This window comes from Pteropus vampyrus, unplaced genomic scaffold, assembly GCF_000151845.1.
Source record: "Pteropus vampyrus isolate Shadow unplaced genomic scaffold, Pvam_2.0 Scaffold99, whole genome shotgun sequence".
In the NCBI taxonomy this organism is placed as follows: domain Eukaryota; kingdom Metazoa; phylum Chordata; class Mammalia; order Chiroptera; family Pteropodidae; genus Pteropus; species Pteropus vampyrus.
The window spans coordinates 5,096,014-5,116,432 of record NW_011888880.1 but is presented as its reverse complement, the minus strand read 5'-3'; the positions used below and the strand labels follow the sequence as shown (position 1 = coordinate 5,116,432).

The window sequence follows — 20,419 nt, the reverse complement described above, 5'->3', positions numbered from 1 at the left end:
CGTCGGAGGTCTTTGGAGAATATTGTTGGTTAACCCAGTGTCGACTCTGAGGCCTTGGGGTCCCCTCTACCCTCTATGGGAAATCTGGATCCTTTCAAAGAGAAAGTTTCATTTTGTGTTGGAGCTAAAGATAGGTCAATTGGGGAGAGGGGGTGTTTTCTTAATTTCCCTCTGATCATTAAGAAATTGCACCGAGAGAATTTTGGTAGGATCACACTTTTTTTTTTTTTTTTTGTAGCTAAGGTTGTGTGTTCCAGAACTCTTAGAGTTTCTTTCTCCTTGGTAGTATATTTTGAAAAGGAGCCACTCTCTGAACTCCAGGGTAGAAAGTGATGGACTCAGCAGGTATAATTAGAGAGCACCCAAACCCCCGACTTCCTCTACTTTGAAGTTGTCCAGTTCAGCAATCGATGACCGGGCACGAGTTCTCTATTGGGCACAATTTTACCCATTACCATCTGCCACTTGGTGCAGTCCTTTGGGTTAATTAGGTCAGAATTCAAAGAAATTGGCATGAGTTATACACCACTATGTTAGTAGTATACTTCCTGAAGTATCTGATGCTTATAAAGAGCAGATGTATCATTCATGTATTGTGGGTGTGTGTAGAATAAGTAGTAAAAACCACGGGGGACTGAAGTTTCAGAACATGTACCAAAATGCTTTGGGCTGTGGTAGTGTCATTGGAATATTATGTAGTCAAGCTAAAGTGACTCTTTTATAGCTGACACCTTTTACTTGTATGTATGAGGTTCTTACATGCTTGTTAATAAATTGGTTGTGTTACTTTATAGTCACAGCTCCTATTATAAGTTTAATTGCCACTCTTCATGGGCTCAGGCTTATAATATAATTATAAAGGAATATAATGACCTTTGGGAAAAGGTCATTATATTCCTTTATAAACTCTAGATTAATATATTATTTGGCTTTAATATGCAAATATAATATCACCAGTCTAGCCCATTAATTTAGAAAGTCCCGATGGGTGGGGTGAGGATTGGAGCACATTCTTTGGTTATCTTTATTACTATGAAATCCTGGCGCTTTGCAGGTGCCTCTAATTCTTGAAGACAGTCAAAAGCTGTTCAGAGCCAAGGCGGAGGGAGAAAGGAAGAGCCGAGAGGAAACAGATTGGCATTTGCTGAGTGTTGACTATTTGCAGAGCATTTTGTGAAGCACTTAATACACATCGTTCATTTTAATCCTCTTAATAACTTTGCAAGATAACTATTTTTATCGTGTTTGTGTTTTTGTTGTTGTTGTTTTTAAACGAATGGTGAAAACGGAGGCTCAGAGAGGTAAGGTGTCAGGCCGAGGACCGTAGAGTGGCCACGTCAGGATTCGGACGTGGGTTTCTTTGTCTTGGAGGCTCGCTTTTTCCACTACATGACACATGTGATAGTTCTGACGAACAAAGGCAAGATGTGGCTCTAAGACAGTGAGGCGAAGCATTTCAGTTTCTGATGTGCTACTGTTTTTGAAGAGTAGCGAAGGTATTATTTCTTAGAAAAAAATCTATAGGAAATATTCACATTTAATGTCTAGATTTGCAAGGTAAATTTGCATTTATTTAACTAAGTGTCACATTCAAATTTTTTTTGTCATAACATACCTCAAGTGTTTATTTATGGTTCATATTTAATATAGAACAAATCCAATTTTGGTATTAACGTTGAACCTCATAGAGTTTCTGAAATGAAACATTATGAGGAAAAGGAGCTCAGATTTATCGAATCTGAGCTTTGGGGATTTCAGGTGTATGCTTCCCCCCACCCCGCCCCCACCCTTTCAAAATGTTAACATTTCCATTAGTTTTTTGGTAAAAATCCATTTTAAGTTTCCTGATAAAAGTTTTAAATGAACATATACAAAGTGTTACATGCTAAGCGGACATATTCCAAATGCTGTGTGTTACACACCAAATCACTGTCTCCACTGTGACCGTCAGCTGTGGTAACCAATGGAAGCACGCGCTTGGGACTGTCAGCCATCAGAGAAGGGAGTCACCGGGGAAGGTGATGGCAGGCCTGCATTTTCCCCACCCACCAAGAACGATCTTCCTCAGTCTGCAATACCAGCTTGCGTCCTTTGGTGGGCTTGGAGCCAGACGTTCTTTTTGGAGCCTGTCGTGAATCAACCGTGGGTTCACCCAAGAGAAGTTTCATAGTTTGAACGGACCGGAAGCATTTGTGGAAATTATCTCGTGTTCCCGGAAGCAGCAGGAAAGCCCAAGCCTGGGGTGGAAGCCAATTCAACTTTGTGATTTCTCGTGTATGTAAAACATCCCCAATGACACAAAAACATGAATATAACTATTTAGGTGCATACTGAGTATTCCAAGTAGCAGACAGATACCATGATACTGTATAATCCCAGAATCGCCTAGACTGCGGGTTTGCTGATTCTCTGTTATGCAGACCGGTAGGTAGGTAGCCTTTCCACGTGTTTGCATTTCCTCTTTCACAGTACGAAGGGAGGGGGCGCCGTGGCTGGCAGGTGAAGCTAGTGGCCTTGTGCACTTATCTTTTCTGTCTTCTCTCCTTTCCTCATCTTCTGGGAAGTTGCTGGCCGTCTCTGTCCCAGACTTCTTGCAACATTGGAATCAGATCTGTGTATGTTCGAAGAGGTTATTTTAAGCACCTCATTTTTACTCAGCCCAAAGGAAGGGTCAAACATGACGAAAACCCTCCCTGGGTACCCGCTTTTGCAATATTTGAAAAACGAAATGCCTTGGTGCTAGAAGTATTTGACAATGCATGCTCACTACAAAAATGCAGCACTGAATTCACAGTATTTCACTGATAAGGGACTGCATGTGCTTTGCTTTTGGAAATCTGGAGAACTTCCTGGAAAATAAGCACTCATGACTCTCATTGCTACAGTTAATCATGAACTTGCTGCAGAACTGAAGAGTGTAAGGGGGAATACTTTTTTCTATGGAAAACTCAGTGCTTTTGATATTTATTTTAGCAAGAATAATCAGATGCTGAAATAACTTCAGAGAGGGGGAAACTATTTCAGATAATCATTTCTTATTTTTTCTCCAAAAATGTACACACTTATAAGGTGTTTTTAATATTGGGATTTTGAAGGTGTTGTCTTTTTCTGGTATTCTATGATTACATGTTAAAATTGAAAGAGGAGATATTAATAAAATTGCAGAGACATATTAAACCAAAGGGGTGAACAAAAGAAGTTTAAAATTCATAATTTAGGAAAGAAAAATAAGAGTAATTGGTAAGACTTTATAGTGGGCATTTTTCCTTAAAATATATACCTCTACCCCAAACCCCAAATGTTAGTTTAGAAGCAGGAAACAAGCAGGTTGGCCTCTAACTCTTTAGTTAAAGGAATATAATACTGTGTCAAACAAACTGGCATTAGAATTCTAGTGGAGTGTGTGTTCAGTGTGTGTGTGTGTGTGTGTTTGTGTGTAGAGGTGTGCTTGTGATGAAAGGCGGTTTTGGGTTGTTGCATAAAGGAGTTTGCTTTTCTGATTTTTAAAATGAATATTTATTTGGTGTCCTCTTAGGGTAATTTAAAAGATGTATAATTTCCTTGCGTTTAAAGAAATCTATTATCAATGTACTAATAAACCTTGGTTTACAACATCTTGAATACTTGATGATTGAAAATTAAGGAAAAAGGTAAAAAAATAAAAATAAAAAGAATAAAGTGTGTTGGATTGAAATTAGTTCGTCTCCTAGGATTTTTGTTGTTTGAAGAGCTGAAGCAACGATACCAGTGTGATCGTCCAACCCCACCCCCGACCCTCGTCACACAAGGAAGATACAGTGTTCGATTAGATTGAATAGCCCACCATTACTGTGAAAAATGGTAATAATGAACTCCTTATATAACTGATAACTCTGCCTTGAAGCCAAATATCTTATGTGTAAACTATTAGGACTATAGTTTCAAGAGCCTGTGCTAGCACATTTTCCATTGAGTCCCTAAAAGAGAATAATTTTAAGATGGCTTACCTATTTAAATTCAAATAGACTTTAGGCATGCAGAACTGTGTGTCTTGAATATGGTTTATGGTAGTCAGGATAGGCTGAGTTCTACTTAAAAACATGCTAACCCCCAAATCTCGGTGGCTTCACAGCACAAAAGTTTATTTCGAATTTCCATTACATGGCTATATGGGTCTGTTCCATGTTAAAGTTGAAGGAGAAGATATTATTAAAATTTCAGGGACATCTTAAACCAAAGGGGTGAACAAAAGAAGTTTGAAGTTTGTATCTAGAAAAGAAAAATAAGAATAATTGGCAAGACTTTATAGTGGGAACCAGCCTAGCCGAGGTTCTACCATCTTGAAGCTGCATCACCTGGAACTTTCAGGGTTGGTCTTGGCTGATGAGCAAGCAAAGGGAGAGCCCAGAGTAAGAGAAAAGACACTTTGTGCCCGGAAATGACACATGCCACCCTGCATTGGTCTAACTAATTACATGTCCCTGCCTAACCTCTGGGATCCTGGAAGTGTATGGGAGCAAATGGTGAGCATTTGGTGAGTTGTTATTATTTTTTTGCCACACAGTTGACCATGATAAGGTTAAGAATGATTCTCAAAGGAGTCCAACTCATTATTTCTAAAAATTGGTAAACAAATGGAAAATCTCAGGCATAAAAAAGAATGACTTCCATAGGAGTGAATATCAAAACTTGGTCAACACAGCACTTTAAAGCCCCCTTTCTCCAATCTCTACTGAATAATGAATTAACCATTGCTAAAGTGTTTCAGGAACTGGTCTGAGACGAGAGGAAGACTGGAGCTCAGACTCCATCCATGGAGAAAAAGCACACTGGATTTTGAGGTCTCTTCTGATGGATGGCAGAATTTTCCAAGTACGCTGGCATCTGAGACTTTTGGGTGAGAGGTGGAAGGACATGAAGGAGCCATGGGAATAACAGCATGACTCATGGACTAAAGCACAAAGTGGTTATATTTACCACCTCTCCCTCAAATTGTGTGTGCAATTTAGGCAAAAAGATTCCTCTTGAATTTCTTAAATATGTCGCACTTTCAAGGGAAGAGCAGATCCAGTCCCCATAGTGGGCTTTTAAAAATAGACACACGAGAAAGTGTTTCTTTTTAAGAAAGGAGGAGAGACGAAAGGTTATGACTAGCTACTCACCGTCTGGCTTTAGCCTCGACTGGGTGTGACCTCAGCGTTTTAAGAGCTATGAAGGAGCATCCAGCTCCCTTCTTGGTTGTAAATTGTCAGCTGCACAGCGGTGGCCTCCGTAGCTTTGGCGTCCGGATGCCAAAAAATTTTTTTAATTGCACGAAGTCGTGGGAAAGCAGGGAGATCAATACGTGGTGCTCACTTTTGAATTTAAATGTCAAAGTTCGATGCAGTGTCAACTCATAATACCACTATAACTCAGTAGAAAGCTAACACCATCCTGGCCTGCTGGAAAGGCTAAGATCCTGGGCACTGAAGAAAGAGCGGGCCCATCGTGGATCACGCTGTTCTGGTTGTGTTCTTGTCCCAAAGGTAGCGCTGCTAGCACTTCGCCCTGGCGGCAGCTCCGCAGCTCCGCCAGGGACCAGGTCCAGGCGCGGAGCGAAGACGTTTTTAGTTGCACTACAGTGACACCTAGTGGCCATTGCGGGAAACACATGCTCTAGTAATCTTGGCCCTTCAGGTTCCTGATGTTGAGTTGTGTGGGGCTCTTAGTGACCTGACACGTATTAAGGTGGTAAAGTCGATGACATCGCCCCTTCTGCTGAGACGTATTCGTGGTTGGCTTGGTCGCACTGCGGCTCTGGGTCGCCGGTGCTGTTGGGGCTGGGAGGAGGGGTCACGTGGGAGGAGGGGATGCAGATTCTGAGTTCCAGAGTCCTGGCAGGGGGGCGCACTGGGGTCGGAGCCAGAAACGCAGAACAGAAGGTAGATCTCTTTGCTCACCACCCCCATTTGCCAGCGGAAAAGTGAGGCGGCGCTGAGCACCAAAATCTTCAACATTCGGACCTCCCTTTGTCCCGCCCTTCGGCAGTGCTTTCCCTAACATCGGGGGTCAGGGACATTCTAGTCCCAGCAGGACAAAATCTGATTTTTGAAAGTCATTCTCTCCACTTACTTCACGCAGCTCCTTCTAAAGCCTGAGCTCCTTGGCCGGCGAAGTTTTCTACTTCAACATCACTACTGGGTGAGGTGACCGACACTAACAATAGTCACATTAGGTAAGTTTCTTGGTCAGAAATGGGGGAAGGGACAGATTATGAAAGCGGCCAGTTTTTCACACTCTGTCAGCCCCAGACTTGGTACCGCGTCAGTGTTCTCTCGCCTGGGGGAGGGTGTAAAATGGGGGAGACATTATGTCCAGAAGTGGGGGAGTCCCGGAAAGCATTCAGGGAAGGAAAAGGTAAAATTTCAAATGAAAACTTTATGGCTGAGATGAGCCATAGTGATGACAATGACCTGGCAGTGAGTGTGGGATGCGGGGGCTGGAGACGGGAAAGGGGCTAAGGGGGTTATTTCGGTGTCCATAGCAGCTTCTATGTCACGAGAGCCGAAACCAACCAGGCTAGTAAACCATATCGAGGTATTAATTGCCCCAAGTATTTTAATTATCTATCAATCTTTGTTTTTTATTAAAATGAATTTTGAAAACCTCAAGCAGAATCAGACTAATTTGGGAAATTGAGGATCTTCTTATAGCTGAAATCACATCAGCTCTAAAGAAAGTCCAGAAAAATAAACATTTAAACATCTTTTTTAGACAGTTGACGTGTTCAGGTACATTTGGCATGGGACGGGAGTGTTAAGTATTTATTCTTTCTCTCTCAGTCAAAACATGCTGCAGAGACTGGTGATCGTAGAATTTTTTTTTTTTTTTTTTTAAAGCTGAGAGGAGCCTCAGATATTAACTATCCTATGTAGTTGAGGCATGACAGATAGGTTTTTGTCTCATGTGCCAACATCCATTCAACAGTGCCGACAGTAGCTGACTGGAGAAGCAGCCGGCTGCGGTGAGGATGGTTCGAAGGGCACAGATGCTCCGGTTTAATGGAAAAGCTTCTGGAAGCATTACGGTGTCTTCCCTGGGCACGTTTTGGGGGAAAAAAAGCACATACGCATTTGCATCCTCAATTCAACCTCTTATTTTACCGTTGAGGAAGCTGTTTTAGAGAGTTTATGTGACTTTTCCAAGCTTACACAGATAGTAAAAACTAGAGTTTGCCGTGAAATTACGTCTTTACTTTCATGTCCATTATTCTTTTCAAAAATTTTTTTAGTTTAATTTAATCATTATTTTTCTTCCGGTCAGAGTTGACACTTAGTATCATTTAATACTGGTTTCAGGTGTATAGCATAGTGGTTAGATGTTTATATAAATTACAAAATGATCCTCCCGATTAGTCTAGTGCCCACCAGGCACTATTCATAGTTTGTTCATTATTCTTTCCATTGCTCCTGACCAAATGGGGTCACTCTTCGACCTCTCTTCCTTAATCCGGTGTGTGTGTGTGTGTGTGTGTGTGTGTGTGTGTGTGTGTGTGTGTGAAGTGGAGAGGGGCTGGCCCTGGCCTCTGCTGAATCTCTCCCTTTTCTAAGTCAGTGGGGGATGGGCTGATGGGCAGATCGAATGAGGTAGTCGGCCAGGCAGTCTCTATGGGCCCTTCCAGATCTGAAATAGTGACTCTTGGGCCCTGTGCTCCTAGTAGGTACTCCATAGTCATTGAATCAAACTAAAATGGAATTTTCTCCAGGATGGCAACATTTGGCCTAGTCACATTTTATAGGAAAGGAACAGGAGGAAGGCACAATGATGTGACTTTAGATAACACTACTACTTTGGATTCTTCTCTTGGTTAAACTGTGGAGTTATGGACTGAATTGTGTCCCCGCTAAATTTATGTACTGAAATCCTAACTGCCCCAATGGGACTGTATCAGGAGACAGGGCCTTGAAAGAGGTAATTAAGGTTAAATGAAGTCTTAAGATTGGACCCTAATCCTATGTGACAGGTGTCCTTATAAGAAGAGAGATGCCAGGGATGCGTGTGCACAGAGAAATGGACGCATGGGGACTCCACGAGAAGGCGGCTGTCTGTAAGCCAAGGAGAGAGGCCTCAGGAGACACCAGCCCTGTGGACAGGTCTTGGCTTCCAGCCTCCAGAACTGTGAGAAAATAAGTTTCTGTTGCTTAAGCCTCCTGGTCTATGGTATTCTATTATGGCAGCCCCAGCAAGCTAATACGGATCCCAAAGTCCTTTGCTTTTTTCCCCTTTATTGTTAGTGGAAACGTCTGATTTCTGGGCATTTCAGAGATTGTTAGCCCCGCTACCTAAGGAGACAGAGCTGCTTGGGACATAGGGAGCAGAAGGAACTGCATGTGATTTGTCAGTCGGAGAACTTGAAGTCTCGGACTTCAAGTGGTCAGGTCTCCACCAAAGTTCATGGTTCCCACAGGACCCAAACTGCCTTTGGCGGACCTGTCCTCCTGCTTTTGAACAACTCTTTTTGTGCTGCTCAGGACCGGATGCATAATGTGTGGGTCCAGTGAAAAATGGAAATGTGAGGTCTCTTGTTAAAAAATTATTAAGGATTTCAAGATGGTATTAGTAGAGAATTGAACCAGGCACTAGCCCCGTGCTACTGCCCAGGCGCAGGCCCCGGGAGCCGTCCAGGTGCTGCCTCTGCCACAGCGACAAGACAAATCCATGTTGTGATCGCTAATCTGAGAATGTTCTAGAACACATTGACTTTGGGGCAGTTTTACTGATATAGCTAATATTCAATCATGCGAATTGAGATCAGGACTTAATTTTATTTGCAAGGAATGAGTGTACCACAAAAACTTGGTTAAGTTCATTCTTCTGAAACAGGTAAAGTTTAAACACCTTTTATTTCAAGAAATAATGCTTCTAGACTTCTCCGAAGCCAGAATTGTTCTATAAAAGTATCACAGAATATTACACAAGATTAAAAAACACAGTATGCTTCCTAATAACTTGAAACTTTTTTACAAAGCACATCATTCATGACCATAAATATGTTTCTTCTGTCATTCAGCCGGTGACACACGCATCTGATAAAGAGCTAGTTAATTTTAACATATGTACAGAGTCTATAATAAAGACTTAAAGTTATCAAAGATTCAACTATAACATATTAAATTTTCTTCAAAAGAGTTTACCTTAAACATGTAAAGAAAACATAATTTACCTATATGTTTGAATTATCTAAAGAGAAAATCACCGTTAAGCTATATTTGGGAAGTTGATTAGGATATGGTAACTTTCAATGAGGTAATCCTTTTGCTGGTATTTAAAAATCTAATACATAAAACGAATATTTTCAAGAACGCAGAATTTGAAAAGCAGTTTTGACCTATACCTTTAAAAAAACCAAACTTGGCGAAGGCCTTAAAAATAATCATATAACACATATAGTGTGTTTAAATTATGAAACATTCATGAGTTTGTTTTATTGAAAAAAATTCCTTATATAACTTCAAAATGAAACATATTTTCTCAACATGTAAGCTTATTAGCCAGGTCAAGAAAACAAAGATGAATAAAAAAAGTCTTCAGTCCTTTTATCCTGTTAAGAAAATAATAAAAATTTAGCGACGGTAAGCATATGGTGAAACTTTGAGGCTAGGCACAGAGAGAGCAGGCGGACTTTGTTTTATTTGTTTATTTTTACTGCCAACATCATTAGCCATGCCTTTCTGCTAATCGATTTTAGCAAGTCGAGGTAAAACGCATGCAATATTTTCTGGCGAAAGCATATGTTAAACAATATGGGATCCATACTGTATGTCGTCCTGGGCCGTCTATTTCACTCTGTCACACTGAGAGCCAGAAGTGAGACTGACAAGCCTGTTAAAAAAAAACAACAACAACAAAAAAAGACTAACCAAATAGACATGGCGTTCCGATCTCAAAGTGCAAAATGACTGAACTACAAATGACGGCATCAAAAGATTCCAGTGGTGAAAATGAATCAAAACCACGTGATGCAGGCAGTGGAGAGTGTTTTGAACGATTCACTGAGGATGTCGTTCCAGCAACTGAGCAAGGCACCGTTCTGGCCATCGTCACTGGCTAGCATTTATACACGCATGTCCCTGCGACCTTCAGAAGGTAATACTGTTTTAGTGCCCCCAGCCCCAAACCAACCCCCACGAATCCACCTTTCTGCTCGACACGTGGTGAGTCATAACGCTGAGTCCCTGCATCTCTTGCATGCGCACTGACTTCTGCTGCCCGCATGTACCTAGGGTAGCCTGGAATGTTGGTCGTCATGATTGCCTTTATTAGTGAGCTAATAAAAAGTTTAAAAAATACTGTGTTTCCGGTAAGGTAGCAACTTCATCTAATCAGAGGAGAGTGGGAAGGAGGTGCTGCCCTCTCGGGTCTGTAAGCTCCCCGATCCGAGATTCTCCTCCACCTCGTTCCACTTGCTGTCTGTGCTGCTGGAGTTAACAGCCTCCTCCAAGGTGGACACTTGGACCGTCTGATGAAGGGGACCGACGTCAGAACGCACAGGAAGATACAGCCGATCCTCGAAAACATCTTCCCCTGGTCCCCCATCGCGAGGAAGCTCTTTCTGGGGCCTACCAGCGGGCTGCAGCCCGGGGCGGGGTTCCTGTGCCAGCTCCGCCACGCCATGGCCGCTGAAATCGGTTTCACGATGATTCGTCTCCTCGCGCTCCATCCATCCGTCAGTTTTATGATTTCTCCAGTGTTCAGAATTCAAATGATTAACTTCTGGAATGTCGTTATTCCATTCAAGTTTATTCTCTGGACTGAATGTTGGTCGGTTCAAATGCAGGGTTCGAAGGTCAGCTGGCAAGGTCAAATGAGGGGCTCCCCCAACCGTACGACTTGGGTCTGCATCTGACTCGGCGGAGGCCATCTCTGCTGGCACAGAGAGTTCAGCAGATACGGCCGAGACCCCACCGCTCCGAGCACTTTTATTTGCTTTGTTTTGCTCGTGGTGACTGTTCAGCAGTGCAAATACTCTATCTACATCCTTCAAGTAATTAGTCCAGTCCACCAGACTAAGTCTATAGTTCCGTCTGTATTCATAGATGCTTTCGTTCACACCGTACAAATCTTCCAGGCCTTGCCAGTTGACGTCTGCCGGGAGACTAGGCAGATTAACCTTCCCATCCATCCCATAACTGTCCTCTGTGAAAAGAGAGACGAAGGTGGGTCATTAGTGGAGAAAACATTTCCTACTTTTGGACAAGTGACTTACATCGTTTTTTACAGCGCAAATCAATTTGAAATATTTTCCCCCAGCAATTTGTTTTCAAGGAGTGGCCTTAGGTTACAAATGTGATCAAACAGTAACAGTAACAAAAAGTTGGAAAGAGGATCAAATGAGTGAAAACTATGATTAGGCACAGTTGGTGTCAGTTAGGGGGCTCACGTTTTATTCCTGGCTCTACGCAAGTCAACTCTGTAACCAGGAAGTCACGTGAGTGAGTCTGAGTCTTGGTCCAGCATCTGTCCAATGTGGGAATCGATGTGTGATAAAACCTTTACTACTTATGCGGTTGCTTGGTGAGTGATGGATATGAAAGTATTTTAATGTAATAGGCAATGCTTAGTGAGATTTTTATTTTATATTCCCTGGTATGCAGTATAAAAACAAACAAATGCTTGAATCTGTTTCTTTGACTGTTTTTTTTTTTTTGCCCTACAAGTTCTTTGCCATCGATAAGTCAATCTTTCAGTGGTTTTCACAGTATGCAAAGCATGCACCAGCTTCTCTCTCTGATATTTCTAAATCACCAAGATGATTATACTTGTGAAGAAAACATCTCTTCTCTAGTTGCACCCAAGTGCCGTCTCGAAGAGATGGCCTCGATTAATGCAGTAAACTACCCCGAAAGTAATATAGATCGGCAGGAAGAATAAGTAAAACTACACAAAACTCACACTCTCAATTTCGTTAGAAGATAAAAAATTATATAATCTTCAAGTCACCTGTAAGTAAAAAAAAAAGTTAACATCAAATCTTGGCAGAGCCGTAGTTCACATTTTGGGCACAAGCCCTAGGAAAACAGTATGGACAAGAAAGAGAAGAAGGAAGTGAGGGTGGAAATAAGAACTGATTTGCAACCATCGCTAAAAAGAACGTCAGCCTGAAGCATAAAATGCTGCAGAGTCCCGGGAAATCGCGGTGGTGACAATGAGGAGGGGACCTCAGCGTGCGTGAATCAAAGTGGCTGTCCTCGAATGGCACTGCCTCAGGGGGAAAAAGATACAAAAGAAGCGAGGTGCACCCTTTGGAAACTGGGTGAGAAGAGAAAAAGTAAGTGAAAGGGGGTCAATTTTAGGTCCTGCAAGAAAAATAGAAAAACAAAAACTTGGGGACATGCAATCTCTCCCACTCCCACCCCTAAATAATAAGATAAAAAAAGAAAAACGTAGTATACTTGGTTACATCGACAGAATCTCTTCATCTAGGAATCTTGTGAACGCTTCAAATCCACGAAATGAATAAGGCAGCCTGAATTTACACCAAATTATTATAAAATAAAATGGAAAATAAGAAATCTATCATCTTATGAAAATGCCCCCTGCCAAAGTATACCATAAAGTGAAAAAAGTCACGACACAGCACTACCAAGTAAATTAAATCAAGCACCTGAAGATGTGAAAACCATCTGTGTGAGCCAAGGATCTTACGTCTAGCCAAGCTCTCCTTCAGATATCAAGGCTATAGAAAAACAGTTTTCAAAATGTAAGAATGCAGGGAATACTGTACACATTAGCTCTTCTCAAACAGTCTTCCGGAAGACGAGCTGCACTGGACCGAGAACTCACTGGGGGATTTCAGAAGGAATGGTGGCGAGCATCTAATATACTTACCAGATCTAGGAGTGAAACAAAGGTGGGGGGAGGGTAAACACGTACTATCCATTTTATATGACAAAGTGGAAATAATGCAGCTAAAGATGGAGAGAAAGATAGAAAAGCTGAAAGAGAATAAGTTCATTGAGGGTATAGCTCAGGTAGTCATTGGGAGTCAAAGAACTCCACTGAAAACTGACCACTGAGATAATGAAAGATTAAATAAGAAGCAGGGACATTAAAAATGTATAAGTTCAAAGGCAACCAAGAGCACAAAAATACAAACCCTACTAAGTTCCAAAGGGAAAAATAAAGGGCAACCAGCTTTATAAAGAAGAAGTTATCGATAGACGATAGAATGAGAGAGACAGAGAAACATAATAATTGGAGATACTCGATCCAAGACAGGTCAAATGGATTAAAAATAAGTAAGAATTTACAAACAGCAATCAAGTTTTAATGATGGAGGAGAACCCTCTTTACGATGGCAACAAAGAAGATAAAACACTTTTATGAATAAACGTAACAAGAAATGTGCAACGCCTATACAAAAATACTTTTAAAAGCTCCTGAGACACCCAGAAGTATACAAAGGAAGTGATACGAAGTGGAAAAATATTCTTTGTTCTTGGAGAGAAGACTCAGCATCATAAAGTTATCAATTCTTCCCAATAATCCTTTCAAAGACCAGATAGAAAAATGGGCAGAAGACATACCCAGATAATCTATGAAAAGAAGTAAAATGGCCTTTAAACTTTCAAAAACATGTTCAATTTTACCCATAAGAAGAGCCATACAAATTAAAACCATACCGATAGACCCTTTCCTTCTCATTCAATTGGAAAAAAATTTTAAAAGCTTGACAGCTGTTGAAAGCAGACACTCATACACCGATGACGAGAATGCAAAATGATAACCTGTATGGAGGGCAATTTGGCAATATTTAATACATTCATTCATGCATCTACCTGTTGACTCAGCAATCCCACAGCTAGGAATTTACTCTGAAGATATCCTCAACAATATAAAATATATTGGCACAGAGGTCTTGATTGCAGCACTCTTTGTAGTTGCAAAATATGAGAGTGACAGAAATGCCCGTACATAAGAGAGTGGTTGACTAAGCTATGGTACATCCACACAGTGGAATACTACGAAGTCGTCAAAAGAGAGTGAAGAAATCTCTATGAACTGTCAGGATCTATTTTAAAGGAAAAATCATGTTTTAAGTGAAAAAGAAACCAAGCGCAATACGGCACATATTGCCTTTTGTGTAAAAACGTAAGAGAAGTAAAATATATACCATCTGCGTATTGCTGCACCAAGAAACACGGGAAGGTAAAGCGGACGCCGGTGAGACCCGTTATCTCCAGTGCGTGGGTGGGGAGAGGCTGTGGGAAGAAGTAACATTTCCCCGCCCGAGAGCTGGAGCCGGAATCTGTGCCTAATCTGACCCACAAAACTGTTCTAACTCTACATGTGACCCAGTCTGGTCAACCCAAACCCTCCTGCCTTCTTTTTGAAGTTTTGGCTCTTAGAATTATGTTAATGCTTTACATACCACCCTCCCCCCACCTCAAAAAAATTAAATGAATAATGACGAGGAAAAACAGAACCTAAAATGGATGGATTACAAACAGAAATCAACCAACCTTGCTCTATTTCGAATGAATAACAAAACCATAATGAAGCGGGGAGGTGGTGGCACAGACCCCAGTGGCCGTCGGTCCAGAGTCTGTCCCGGTTCCTGCCAGTCCTCATGCCACAGAACGAGGCCCCTTCCCGGGGCCATGCTGAAGTTCTTTATTCAGAGAGGAAAGGCGTGACTCGGTTTGTTCAGAAAAGTAAAATTTCAGAATAAACGTAGATGATTTCAAGTTACAGGTAATTCTCATCCGACCCCAGAAACAAAGATTGTGAAACTACTAAGGGAGATTCAAAAACCCGCACAGGTCTCACGCCGAGTCACCTTTCTTTCTGGATGACATAGATTTATGTTTAAGGACATGGCCACATATTTATGTCATGCGATATTCTACAGATGGGTGGTGACCTGGTGATCTCATGTGCCTGGAGTTTTGATGCTTCTTGGAGCCGCGTTAACAATCAACAAGAGCTACCGGTGTCACAAGAAGCAGAAAGGACAGTTTCCGCACAGACTGACTTGTACCAATTGTCTCAACCTGTCCATTCTTTTTTCTCCATATGGGCTGCACCCCAGCCTCACGGAACATCATCCGGTTTCCTGAAAGCACCGGGCTCTCTCCCTCCTCAGCGCTACTGTATTTATTTCCAAGGTGAAAGATTTATGCGATTCGAAGAGAAATCAGAGTACGTTGTATTGATTTCGAGACTGTGCTTCTCTGCCTCATCACCCTGGTCAGCTCTCAGTCTTCGAGATGCACCCTGAGCATCATTCCTCTGCTCCCCGTTCTCTAGCTTCCTCAGCGTTCTGTGAGCCCCTTATTCCCACGCCCATCTGTATGATTTGGGGGATCTGTGCTCAACAGCAGACTTTGAATCTCACCTGGCTGGGTGTCTACAATTTCAAAGAGCAAGGAATAGTTCAGCCAGAAATTCATAAAATGTCGCAGCTTTGTTGATCAGTGCTCACTGGAAGGGCATTTCGATGAATATGGCTATTCTCCTCCCAAGGTTCAGTTCTGAGGGCACCGATTTGATTTTCGGAAGTGAGAGCCAGAACAGAGCGTCTGCACTGCTACGTGAAGCCTTTTTCCTAACCCTTCCGTGTTTCTGTTCTCTGTGCATGTTTTTCTAACGGCACGGACGGGTTTCCGATATTTGGGACCAAATCCGTGTGTGTTCTGGGTGATTTTCATGCTGCTTGAAACACAACCTGTTTTAGGTTGAAACGTATTTGATTTGGGTTTTGAATTTTCAATCAAACACCAGTCGTAGAAGGACATACATTGTGGGCTTATGCTAATCATTTTTCAGGTATTCGCTCGTGTCGTTCTGACGTATTATTATGTATGTGTATTACTATCGTCTTCCCACAGATGAGAAAATTAAGTCACTAAAAGGTTAGCTAACTTGTCCAAGAGAAACAGTATCCTGTGGAGGTTAAAAGCACATGCTAGAACCAGACGCCCCGATTTCGACTACCTGCTCCGCCATTTATCAGCTATGTACTCTTGGGAAGGTTACTCAACGCAGTCACCTTCTGACTCAATTTTCTCATCTGTAAATTGGGGATAATAACAGTACAGACCTCACAAAGTTGTTTTGAAGATTAAATGACTCGATATACGGAAAGTGCTTAGGAGAGGGCTGGAAGTAATGTGACCACGTTAGCAAATGGTCCCCAAATCGGGAAGCGATGGGCAAAGGACTAGTGTTTAATCTGACCCACAAGCACTGTCCTTGTAACTCTTTGTGGCCTCATCTGATCAACCCAAACCCTCTCGTATTATTCCTCCAAGTTCCACACTCTTGAATATCTCCCTATTACCTTCAGGTGGTGTGAAGAACATCTTACTCCGCCAGTTGGCCTGGCTTGTCCACTGGATTTCAGTGCCTGCTTGTTCCTCCACGGCAGCAAAGTGCACAACCTCAGGCCATGGCATTGGCGTGGACCTGTCCCCTGACGACTCAGACACTAACCCCCCGCGTCCCCTTAGGAGGCCGACCTCACCTCCCCGCCCCTAGAACCCCTGAACCTGGCCTTGACTCATCTCCTGCTCAAGCACCTTAAACAGACACGTGCAGCTCTGCTAGCCAGCAGCTCACACATAAAAGGAGGCCTGGGATGTGAGAGAGGACAGAGAAGCAGGGGGCGCTTCGTGAGAGTGACACAGAGCACGGAAGTGACCTTGAGAGGCTCCGGCAGTGCAGATGATGGGTTTGTGTGCTGACCTCTGGGTCACCCATGAGTGACGATGAAGATGGTGGTGCTGGTGATGAATGTCCCTTTTTGTGCTTCTTATAAAATATGCTAACATTCTTTGGAATAGTAACTTAACTTCCTCTCCCCTTTCAGATACTTTCCCCTTCGTGAAAATGTTTTTTGCATCCCACGTTATGCCTTAGTAATACAACCTGTTGGAACAGGGGTTTAATACATGCCAGACTCTGTTCTCAGATTTTCACTAGCAAGGCTGGGATTTGAACCCAAGGCAGTCTGGCTCCAGTGTCTGCTCTAACTACAGTCCTAATACAGCCTCTAATACACAGCTTAGTCACCCACTTCCATCTGTAAGGCACAGACTATTGCTACAGGGGCACATGAGTCAAAGAAGCAAAAATGGGACAGAAGCATGGTTGCTGAGGGCGGAGCGCAGTGTGTGTGAGCCTGCAGGGCGCGGAACACGAACCAGCCCTGCCAGCGTCAGGCTGCCAAGGACTGACTGTCCACGCCATGGCTACTGGACACACACCATGCCTGCCAGGAGCTCTGCTGGACATCACAGGGCGCTGGTATCAGCTTTCGTGTGCAGTGGAAAAAAGAAACGCCCCATCGACCTGTTTTCACGACACTATTTTGCAACACAGAAATTATTGCTTTCAACTCAAGCCAAAAGTTATTTCCTGAGTCACCACTTTCTGAACTGCGTCCTTACTCTGAGCTGTCCTCACTGAAACAATGACCACTGTGTGTGAGCAAAGCATTTCGACAGCCCCCACCTACAGCAAAAAATAAACACATGAATAAATAATGAAGTTGCAGAGGGAACGGACTTGCTTGTAGAAGACCTTAAAAAACAAGTCTAAGGTTTAATTTTTTGAAAATCCACAAAATCAAAGGCATTTTAAAAATGCTTGTTTAGTCAATGAGATAAATTTTCTAAAACGCGATTTTTAAATTTCAAAATTTTCAGGGTTGCTTATCTTTTTTCTCAGTCTTTTGTGATGAAATTCCATAATTAAAATGCATTTAAACTACTTTTCTAAAAATAAAACCCCAAATCTTAAAGAACCAAGGCTTCTGAATGCCCCCCGAGCAGTGCCACTGGGAGGGACGTGCGTGACAGGCAAACGCTCTCAGTGACCCTGCTGCACGATTTTCCGCCTGCACCTTGGACGGTCAGTCGAAAGACAGCTCGCCTCATGGATTCTGGGAAGGCGGCATCTGAAAATGCCAGTCGTTTTGAGTTACAGGGTGTCTTAAATCTGTCCTTTGGTGAGGAATTTATAGGAGAGGGGGAAAAAAAGCAACCGGTAACACTATTTCGCCCCGTACCCACGTTTTCAATGGTCAAATGACCAGAGAGGAGATTCTGCCAACAACTCAAACAACGCATTTGGCCCCATTTCGCGGTGGTGGCAGGGTCCAGGAGACGGGCAGGTGGCCCAGATGCTCGCTGTAGTTCAGTGACACGTTCTTCATCTTCAGTCTGTCCAGGGATGACTCGATGGAGGAGAATTCTGACTCGGCCCTGACCGGGCCTACGTCTTAAATAACCTATTAATATCCTTTTGCCTCTCTCATGTCAGAAGTAAAAGAAGGTCAGACCGAAATCCCTTAGCTCTAAAATTAAGTGCATCATACAACAGCTATAAAGTCAATATTTAGTGTTAGGTCCATTTAAAATGCCACGCTTTGGAAATATTTTAATGTGCCCCCTGGGAACCAGTGCTGATGGATGGGGGTATTACCTCGTGAGCCCATATCCCGGGTGAGGCCAGCTTAAGAGTGGGTTCTTCTGCTCTGTCTTACGTGTGCTAGGGGGTGACGCAGGGCCGGTGTGGGGGCGGACCGAGGAAAGGAGAAACGGAAGAGGAGGGGAAAGAAGAGATAGAAACGGTTATCGGTTATCGAGTAGCCTCAGAAGGCCAGCTTTCTTTGTTTACATCTTCCCCACCCTCTTTCCTATTGTTTAGCTCGGGGTCAGACCCATGACTGAGCCGCCCTCTAAAGGGAGGAGTCAGAGACCCCGGCTCCCTAGACTGGAGAGATGGCAGTGGGCAGACGAGGAGCCCCGAAATGTCCATATTTTTTCGTTTCTCTGAGACCATATGAGTAGGAATGGCACCAGTTAAGTCCACGTTCCTTTGATGGAATTTCTTTTTTCTCCCAAACAGATTCATGAAGTAGGGTGCTGACACACTGCACCCCAGTTTCTCCTTAGTGAGGTGGTAAGGACAGCCCTCTCCCTCTCTTGCCCCTCATGGCACATTTCCAAAAAACCCACCTGATGTCTATGCTTGGAGTGGAAAGCTAGCAAGGGCTGACGATGCCGGGTGACCAAGTGACATTGGCCACCAGGCATTTGGGTCCCGCCTCTAGAGCACGGTGAGGTAGGAGGGACGGGTAAGGGTTGGAGAGGGATAAGATAACTGGGTTGAGGCCTGTTCATAAAGGTTTTGTGTGCCAGGCTCTGTCATCTCCCTGCTGTGCCGAGACCTTTTGCACACGCCTTACTCCTCACGCCCGGTCCCCACCCCCAGCATCTTCTCTGCAATCACCACCACCCCGCAGAGCCTTCTGAATCGTATCGCTACAGCTCTTGACCACCAAAGCCAACTAAGGACTGGTAACAAGGAAGCGCCTGCTGTGTCCTCCACCTTCAGCTTTAAAACACACTCTTAAAAATCCCATGACTCCTTTCGTGCCTTTGTCGTTATATTTCATCAAAATCTCTAGTTTCCACGAAGCCTCGCCGCCAAGTCAAGGAACGTCATTCTCCCGCCCTCTTCCCAGGGCTCCCCGAGGTCTTTCTGGTCTTCCACCCTTCCCATCATTCCATGCTGAAAAGCATCATTCGACAAGCAAACAAGCATGGGGGCGAGGAAATGCCCTGAGACATCTCGTTGTGACAGTGAGCTGATTTAGAAGCAAAATGACAGGTCGGGAGCCAAGGACACGAGACGGTGGCGAGCGCTGTTAGAACATGCATGCACCCCGGCTAAGCTCTGGGCCACACGGTAAGAAACAGAAATTAGTCGAAATGGCTGGATCATGCAATTATTGGGAAAGAAGCTGCCAGCGAAGAATAAAAAAGTGTGAATACCTGTGTAGATCATAGCTTCCTCCATCTTTATTTCCTGATATAGGAAAATAACAGAGTAATTTACGTTAGCTTTAGGACTCATAAAACCGTTCGCTATGAAGTGTAGTGTTTCATGCACAACATCCAAATCCTAGAAAGGAACATATTGTGTTGAATACAGACAGTGCTGAAGTCCGACAGAGCTTTTCTATTAGGTTCAAAATGAAGATTGAAAGCTATAAATAAAAAGGTTTAAGATAAAACATATAGGCGTTCACACGAGAAAGGAGGAGAACCCATTTAAAAGCAGTAAGTAAGGAAGTCCTTCCCCACGTCTGTGGAAGTCTCAGTAAAAGTTAAATTCTGGTTATTTTTAGACAAAACACTTGAAGAAAAGGGCCGATAATCATCTCCCTCTGGAGTTGTCTGGAAAGTGGAGAGAGCCACACGAAGCATATGAGCAATAACTGGCTCCACCTGGTGTGTCATTTCGCCGTAGAAAGACTCTGTCAGGTTTCACCAAGTAGAGTTATGTCATCACCAACGAGAGTGCTACGTTCTCTGGGGGAGAAATACCTGGGTGTAATATTTCCAGTGTCTCTAATAGTTGGATTAGTTTCCAGGCCTTTTTTTTTTTTTTT

The 20,419-nt window shown here is 43.1% G+C and overlaps 1 protein-coding gene across 1 annotated transcript in view; it reads right to left on the bottom strand.

The window, feature by feature from the left end:
* Nucleotides 1–10,336: 10,336 nt before the first annotated feature.
* The window catches only part of SULF1 (sulfatase 1), a 175,987-nt gene continuing 165,904 nt past the window's right edge, over nt 10,337–20,419 (bottom strand). The window contains exon 17 of the mRNA XM_023533291.1: nt 10,337–11,154. Coding sequence (XP_023389059.1) covers nt 10,337–11,154 — 818 coding nt within the window. The remainder of the gene's footprint in view (nt 11,155–20,419) is intronic.